The sequence below is a fragment of the Mauremys reevesii genome, linkage group 1, assembly GCF_016161935.1.
Source record: "Mauremys reevesii isolate NIE-2019 linkage group 1, ASM1616193v1, whole genome shotgun sequence".
NCBI classification, from domain to species: domain Eukaryota; kingdom Metazoa; phylum Chordata; order Testudines; family Geoemydidae; genus Mauremys; species Mauremys reevesii.
Genome location: NC_052623.1, coordinates 339,541,833 through 339,550,577, shown reverse-complemented (window position 1 = coordinate 339,550,577; position 8,745 = coordinate 339,541,833). Strand labels below are relative to the sequence as shown.

General features: G+C 45.7%; 1 protein-coding gene across 4 annotated transcripts in view; it reads left to right on the top strand.

Annotated features, from left to right (window-relative positions):
• The first annotated feature begins 5,896 nt into the window (after positions 1-5,896).
• Positions 5,897-8,745, top strand: part of HGF (hepatocyte growth factor) — a 70,429-nt gene continuing 67,580 nt past the window's right edge. For 2 of the 4 annotated variants that reach the window (XM_039518588.1, XM_039518587.1), the window contains exon 1: positions 5,901-6,076. In XM_039518588.1, coding sequence (XP_039374522.1) covers positions 6,001-6,076 — 76 coding nt within the window. In that variant the 5' untranslated portion in view covers positions 5,901-6,000. Of the gene's footprint in view, positions 6,077-8,745 lie in introns of all 4 variants that reach the window. The other 2 variants (XM_039518592.1, XM_039518586.1) reach the window with 2 other exon arrangements.

Here is an 8,745-nt window from a genome sequence, read left to right as displayed (position 1 = left end):
GTCTGACAGTTCACTTTTCAGTATGACCTATTGTAGTCTCCCCTTTAACCAATTCCTTATCTGTTTTCCAATTCGCATATTAATCCCCATCTTCTCCAATTTATCATTTTGAGCCATAATATGTGAGCCTCCCTAGGCGGTGATATTTCTCTAGAAGTGTTATAACCTGAGTGATTTGCCTTAGTCATCTCCTACTATTTTCACTTCCTGGAGGAGCTGTTGCAACCTTTTCCCCATGGAGTGCATACAATACATGGCCCACAGTGATACACAAACCATTCATACGCTTCATTAAATATGTAAGCCAAGAATTTTTTTTAAAGATTTACTTTGAACACATTAGGTGGTTCGTGTGACTAAATATGCTTCCCTTTAAACTTAATTTGGACTCAGTATCTTTTGTCAAGGCTAATTTTGTCAAGGCCAAAATTGTGACTATTTGAGATTTCTGCACTGGATGCTATATCTGAAAAACAGATTGAAGTGTGTTTATGGTCAGATAAGGGATTGTGTAAAAATAGCAACTTCTATGCATTTGCTCACCTAGATCTTTGCTCATGTCTGCTTACTTTACCAAGCAAAATAAACTTTTCCAACTATTTACTCCTATTAGCAGCTCAGAGTCAATACATATAGGGTAAAATGAGGACGATTCTTTTCTCTTTGGACATCCTGTGCAAGATTGTTATGCTAATTTCCAAATCCTGGCGATGTCATGGGAACAGTGTTATCAGGGTGAATTTGAAAGACTGGCAATTGTGGGGTAGTGTGTGGAGGGGTGGGAGACAGAGAGAGAGAGACTCGAAGGCCAAAAGTGAGCATTGTGGTCATCTAGTCTAAACTCTTGCATAGCAGAGTCCATAGATTTTCACCTAGCTATTCCTGCATCAAACCCATAATTTCTAGTTAAGCTACAGCATATTTAAATCTTTATTCCTCTTTCTGCCTGTAAGAACAAATTTGATCTGGAAATCACTGAGACATTATAAGCATGGAACTCGGTTCTTCAGACTCCCTTTCAGAGAATATCTGCACTTTAAGATGAAATGTGATTAATTTGAAGGAAAATATGCTTAAATTGTAAGCCTCCTTGGGGCAAGGACACAGGGCCGGCTCCAGCTTTTTTGCTGCCCCAGGCGGTGAAGGAAAAAACAAACAAACCCCCCCCGATTGAGCTGCTGCCGAAGTGCTGCCGAAGAGGAAGCGAGGGACTGAAGGATCCGTTGCCGAATTGCCGCTGAAGACCCGACTGCCACCCCTTTCTATTGGCCACCCCGGCACCTGCTTCCTTTGCCGGTGCCTGGACCAGCCCTGCAAGGACCATCTTTTGTTCTAGGTTTGTACAGCACCTAGCACAATGGGGTCCTAGTCCATGGCTTGGGCTCATAGGAACTACTACAATACAAATAATTAATAATAATACACCCCTCTAGTTATTAGTGACTTTCCTCTGGCCCACCTACTGTGGGGTCTGATAGGTATCAGGTCTTGCGTGTATTCAAAGCATTCCCACAAGATTGGGCCATGCATTTCCCCACCTAGTTTAAGAATCCTGGTCTGGGGCCTCTGGGACTTCAGTTTAAACCAGGGCTCTTAGCTGCTCATTAGCTGTGGCATGATGATAGGCCTTAGGTGGCCTTGCAAATGAAAATGTGGACTGCAGGAGATGTAGACACCTATGAGACTTAGTCACCTCCATGATGGTTAGGTGGCACCTGAGTCAAAATGTTGATTTGAAATTGTCAGTGGCGCCTAAATGGTGGACCTTTCCTTCTGTCCTTCCTTCCTTCCTTCCTTCCTTCCTTCCCCAAAGCAGTAAAGTACTCAAAGAGTCAGATAGGCACCTAAATATATTTGAGAATTTTAGTTTTAGAGCCTAAGTCTCATTCAAAGTCAGTGGCAATTAGGCTCCTAGGAACAGATCCCCAATGGTACTTAGGCGTCTAAGTCAGTTTTGAAAATGGGACTTTAGTTCCTACGTCACTTGAGCACTTTTCAAAATGTTACCCAAGTTAAATAAATATCTGGTCTTGCTTCTTGATTTTTTTTTCTTTAAACAATATTTGAAAACAATTTAGCAAAACCAAGACTTTTGTTGTACACTAAAAAAATACTGAAGGCAGGAATTTTCAAAAGATAATAAGGGAGTTTAGGTGTCCAAATCCCATAGAAATTCAAGGTGAGTTTGGTGGTTAGCTCCCTTAGGGACTTTGGAAAATCCCAGTCTGAATAAATAAAACAATGAAATTTAAAGAAGAGTGAGTAAATTCTCAGTCAAGTTCCAACACCATCCTCAACTCTGTCCCGTACCTCTGCCTGCCCACCAAATTATCTTAACCATCCATCAGGATTATATTAATGTTTTCATTAGTTTGCAGGAGGAAAAAATATATTAATAATTGTTTATATAGCATCAGAAGTATGCCAAGGTCTTTACAAACGAGTATTAAAACAAGATTCATGCCCTAAGAATCTTGCAGAATTGGTTAATCCAGTAAATAGATGTTTATATGCCATGATTTGCATCTGCAAGGCACAAAACAGAGGAAGTGGGTATTAAAAATCAGGCCCTAAATGGACAATCAAGAATGGGGAACAGAATACAATAAAGTGGTGAGTCTTAGAAGATGAGTGGTTTGAGGTTTTGTTTTTCCACTGTCATCTATTTTGTTACCATTTATTGAGTGGGGGACCAGAAATCAATTATTACTTATTATAGTATAGCCGTTTCAAGACAACATGCATTATGCATTAGAATGTTGTTTTGTTACATGCTAATATGACCTTAACTCACCCTCCTTGCCTGCATTTGGTAGGTGGGACAAAGGTAGGGGTTTGTAGCTCTCACTGAGATGGTACATATGGGAAAGGTGGAGGATCTAGCTCATGTTGGGAGGGTGGATGAGATTGCAGAGGCTTTAACCAAAAGAGATATGACAGGGGAGGCTTGGTGATGGTAAGAAGGGTGTCAGGTCCCTGGGTGGAGAATGGGTGGTGGTGGTTCCTGATGCTTCCAGGCTTGAGTAGGGATTAAACCTTGTTGAAAAACTGTCATTTTTTGTGAAAAACTTAGAAATAACTTTAATTTTGCAAGTTTTGAAAAGGAACATTTTTTTAATTTGAAATCGTTTGCAAAAATGTTCCTTTTAAAAAATGTTTAGCTGCACAGCCTCCTTTGCCCATTTTCTTCTTTCACTTCATTTCTCTCCTCTTTGTTGACTCCTTTTTCCATTTTACCACTGCGAAAAATAAAATGGAAGGAGGAAGAAAAAACTGAATGTTTGGGGAATTCAAAAATGGAAATTCATTTTTCTCCAAAAATATTCTGTTTTAGAAAAAAGGCCATTTTTTTTGGCAGTCAGAGGGTTTAAGGCCAGAAGACACATCAATTCTGACCTCCTGTATATCAAAGGCCACCCTCACCATCCACCACCTGCACACTAAACCCTCAAAATATGCACTAGACTTTTTTTGTTGTTGTTACATGCTAATATGACCTCAGCTCACCCTGTTTGCTTGCATTTGATAAGTGGGGCAAAGATAGGGGTAAAAATGATGAGCAGTATTAATGCAGATAATAGGAGCTGGTAAAGGGGAGGGAGAGGGTGTCTTTGAATAATACGAGGAGACTGAATACGGATGCTGTTAAGGTTGTCATGGCAACATGTGGAGGTCTCTGGATGGTTTGTGGAAAATGAAGGGAATTATGGTTTCCTGCCTGCTTGTGTTGTCTGTGCCCCACACATATTAGCCAGAGGGCCCTGTGAGACAGAACGGGTGGGTTCCTGGGATAAGAGGGCAGAGTTAAGGTCAGCGCAGGAGCCAGAACAGATAATTCCCTTTATTCTGAAATCTAGAATTTTATTTGCTAAATTGATCTACAACCTAAATTGAGCATTAATGACATTACTTCAGTGTAAATAACACTAAAGTTTGATAGAAAAAACATTGTTGACATTTGCCTATGAAAGATGTGAAGATAAACGCGCCTTTGGATTCTGCTGTTTGTTTCTCCTAATTGCACCAGACCAGCTTGTGTTTGCCTTTTTTGATTTGCCCTTTCTAGTTCCTACAATTTTAGGGAACTGGAACTTGGCGGGTGGAGTGAGGGTGGTGATGGTGAGGTCAGGCTGCATGGCATGAGAAGAGTGGGTGTGGGGTGTGGAAGAAGAAATTGGGGTAATTGTTGTGGGGGAGTTGAGGAAGGGTTTCTATCTGCCTTGCTGCTGTCACAGGTGCTGGGGACAGTGGGAGAATTTGATTGAAATAAGCGATAAGACTCCTTGTCAGGGAGGGGGACTGGGGGTCTAGCTGAAGATGAGGGAAAGAGAATGAAGGAGGGGTGATCTGGCTGCAGGTGAGGGAAGGAGCCCGGGGGTGTGTGTGTGGCTGCAGCCTGGAGGGGGGAAGATCTATCTGCAGGTGAAGGAGCGGGGTTTGGGTCAGAGGTCTGGCTGAAGATTAGGGAAAGAGCAGGGGTGATCTGGCTGCAGAATGGGGAGGGGGTTAGCTGTAGGAGATGGAGGGGTGAGTCAGAGGCCTGGCAACAGGTGAGACAGGAGGGTCTAACTAAAGGTGAGGGGGTCTGGCAGTAGGTGAGGCAGGAAGCGGGCTTCTGGCTGAGGTCTGGCCTCAGGTGAGGCAGGGGACTGGGGGGAGGGGTCTGGCTGCAGGTGAGGCAGGAAATGGGGGAGAGGTCTGGCTGCAGGTGAGAGAGGGGATTGGGTGGGTCTGGCTGCAGGTGAGTCAAGGGACAGATGGGGGGTAGAGGGTCTGGCTGCAGGTGAGGCAGGAAATGGGGGGGGGCCTGGCTGCAGGTGAGTCAGGGGACAGATGGGGGGTAGAGGGTCTGCTGCAGGTGAGGCAGGAAATGGAGGGGTCTGGCTGCGGGTGAGGCAGGGGATGGGGGGGAGGAGGGTCCGGCTGCAGGTGACGTAGGGGACAGATGGGGGTTAGAGGGTCTGGCTGCTGGCGAAGCAGGAGACTGGGTGGGTCCAGCTGCTGGTGAGGCAGGAAATGGCTGGGTCTGGCTGCAGGTGAGGCAGGGGACAGATGGGGGGGTTAGAGGGTCTGGCTGCAGGTGAGGCAGGAAATGGGGGGTCTGGCTGCTGGCGAGGCAGGAAATAGGGGTCTGGCTGCTGGCGAGGCAGGAAATGGGGGTCTGGCTGCAGGTGAGGTAGGGGACAGACGGGGTTAGAGGTCTGGCTGCAGGTGAGGCAGGAAATGGGGGTCTGGCTGCAGGTGAGGCAGGAAATGGGGGGGTTAGAGGGTCTGGCTGCAGGTGAGGCAGGAAATGGGGGGTTAGAGGGTCTGACTGCTGGCGAGGCAGGCAGGAAATGGGGGGTCTGGCTGCAGGTGAGGGGGGAGGCAGGACCAGGAGGGAGCGGGAGGGGTCTGGGTCCGGCTGTTGGTGGGACGGGGGAGGGGTCTGGTCGCAGGTGAGAGAGGGGATGTGGGGGGAAGGGTCCGGCTGCTGTCCATGCCGCCCACACCCCCCGTGGGGGCAAACCTAGGTTCCCCTGTCACACTCCGCGGCCCCAGTCCGGCCTTTGCCCCGCGCTCCGGGCCGCTGAAGACAAGGCAAAGCTCCCAGTGAGCGGAGCAGGGTCAGGCCCCTGGAGCGCGGCGCTGCCCCCGGCCCCCCCGGCCTGAGCGAGCGCCCTGCCAGCCCGCCTGCACCGGGCGATGCAGCTCGCCTGGGCGCCCTGCCGCGGGAGCTGCCTGCCGGGCGGCTGGCTGGGGGGAGGGGAGGAGGCAGCTCCTGCTGGGTGCAGAGGAGGGGGAGAGGCGGCAGAGGGGATGTTGTTAAACAATCTCTTACCGTAAGAGGGAGTTGGGACTCAGATCTTTCCAGTTAATCACACAACAAACTTAGATCATCGCAATAAAAAGGAGCGCGGCTCACTCAGCCTCCTCTAGTGACCGACTGTGCACAGGGGTCCTTCCACGAGCCATCTCCTCTCCTCCTCCCTGCGAGTTGCTGGGCAGCCCAGCGGCAGCATGTGGGCCAACAAACTCCTGCCGGTCCTGCTGCTCCATCTGCTGCTGCTGCTTCCCATCACCATCCCTTTGGCAGGTTAGTTTTTTCTCTCACTTTGCCAGCGATCTCTCTTTTCTGCATCCTTTTCTTTCCTTTTCCCATTTATTATGGTGGGTGGAAATGTGCACTACTTACAAACCTTTGGGAAATGATACCGAGAAAGTCGAAAAATCTCCACCCACGCCATCCCTACCTCAGTAAAACAAACACACCTACCTACTCCTTCCCAGATGGTTGCAGCACACAAATGGTGAGCTGCAAACCAAGTGTCATTTCTAGTGGAACAAGCCTTCTGCTCTGGCAAGTTGAAAGCTGCACACAGATTGCACTGAGGGAGGGAGAAGGGATCTTTTCCTTTCTACTGGAGAATAGTTTCTGAGCACTAGGGATCATTTGGTGTGAAAGGCAGTAGTGAATGAAATATTATACTATCTGTGCCAATGATTTTTCATTGTGTTTGTGTATTTCTGTGTATATTCTTTGCACAAACAGCCTGTATGTGTGGTTTAGCTCTGAGCTTCTGAGTTACCATTACCTTCTCACTCATCCCCACATTTAGGGGTGTCTCAGGACAGACAGGGAGCTGGATGAACTAAAAATGGTACAGTATTTCATGATTGCTTCTTGGAACTCTCAGCTGTTATCAGGGCAAGAAGAAACATCTGTACTTTATAGCACAGTAATAGATTAAATAACTGTGAGATAACGAACATCCAAAACATATGATAGTATGTGGCTTGGAGTCACTGTCCAAATAGCAGGCATGTCTTTGTGCACATCAAGCAGCAGGAATATGCTATTTCTAAACTTGAATTAATTCTAATTTCATTAGTGTCTCAATTCAGTTCCTGATGAAACTGGGGGTGTGGAAGGTGCTAGGATTGAACAATAATAAGCAATCAATTCTTGGAAGCTGTCTAGTTGAATTTATTTCCTGAAGTGCTCCTTTTGATAGTGGAGGGACTGGCTTTGCATTCCTATTGGCTCTTTGGTGAGGCACTTGAGGAAAAATGTTTTACAAAGATTTCTACACACCTTTCCTTCCTTCCTTCCTTCCTTCCTTCCGCAAAGCAGTGAAGGACAGACTGCTACTCTGCTAGACAGACAGAAGGAAAAGATAACATGCAGCTCAGGGAGAAGATCTGCCAGCAGTGGGCAATATACCTGCAGAGAGCAGGAGGACAGATAAACAATGCAGAGGTCCAGCACAGACACACAGAGAGCATGGAGTTGTGGGACAGGTTCTGAAGGCATAATACAGAAAGAGCTGCTTTATAGACTGTGGTGTCTTGGAGGAAGCAGCTGCAGTTTCCCAAAGGCTTGTAATGGGTAAGCAGGGTTTACACAGGGAACCCCCTGTCTAAGTGCAGATAATCTCAAGAATTTGCTGGCTGCCCTGACCTGGGGCTCAATTCTGTGATCCTGGAATATATCTCCAGGAGGCATCCAATGTCGTCTTAAATACAAAAGAGTGATAATTAATAGCACAAATAATTTGAAACAGGATTATTTTGTGTTTTGAATGTGCACTTCACAAATACGCTGACGGTATCACTTTCAATTAATCCTATCATATTCTTCTAAGATAAGAGCCTAATTCTGTAAGGTGCTGAACATTTCATGTAAGGTGACCAGATGTCCCAATTTTATAGGGACAATCCCAATTTTGGGGGCTTTTTCTTATATAGGCACCTATTACCCCCACCCCGTCCCGATTAGGCTGGTCACCCTAATTTCATGAGAAGTGCTGTGTACCCTCTACTCCCATTGATTTCAAGTATTGTGGGGCTTACTCAGCAGGTGTTCTGGTATAGGCCCATGTTAGCACACTTTTTTGTACTATTTCCTTCCCTCATGTGCCTCATAGTTTCCATGCCATTGAGCTGCGCCCAATTTGAAAAATGGTGACCTTTCCATTTCTCAGCAACACCTCTCCGTTTTCATCTCCCTTTCAATCCCCTCTGCCCTCACTTTAATATTGCATCCACCCTATTGGACCAAGAAGATGAGTCTTGCCACTCACCACCCTTGGACAGCTCAGAGCCTTGACTCTGTTTGTTTTGCTTTTTTTATTCCTATTTTCATGAAGACCATGAATGTCATCAAAAAGGCCAAATTCTAAATTCCAGTGAGAACAAGCTACATGAGGGAAAATTGTGCCATAATTGTTTTTTTCATATACTAAGATGTCTCCTTGAATAATTTCTCCACTGAAGTTTTTATTTTACTGGGGATTTTTAAGAGTCCCTGTACAATTTGAAAAAATATTCTTTATATATTAAATGCGTTAGAAACTCTTCAGAAATGAAGCTATTTGACTTGTGTATTAGAACTTAGAGATAGAAGAGACTTCTTATATCTTCAGATCAACCTCCCTGCTAATGTATGAATGTCCCTGTTCTGTTGATGTTAAATGTGTCAAGCTATGAGGTTTATTTTTATTATGTATTATTTGTATTATGGTTGTACCTATAAGCCCAAATAAGGCTTGGCGGTCCAACATGCTAGGTTCTGTATGAACATGAGTCTCTGACTTGCAGCACTCAGAAGTCAGGATATGTCAGTGGATAGAGGGAAGGAGAGAGAGAGAGAGAGAGAGAGAGGGTGAAGAATACATTACTGAAAACGTGTTGATGTGAGCTAGCTATGTCCATTATGAGAGGTCCGATTCTTTTGTAATATATAAATAATAAGATAAGAATAGA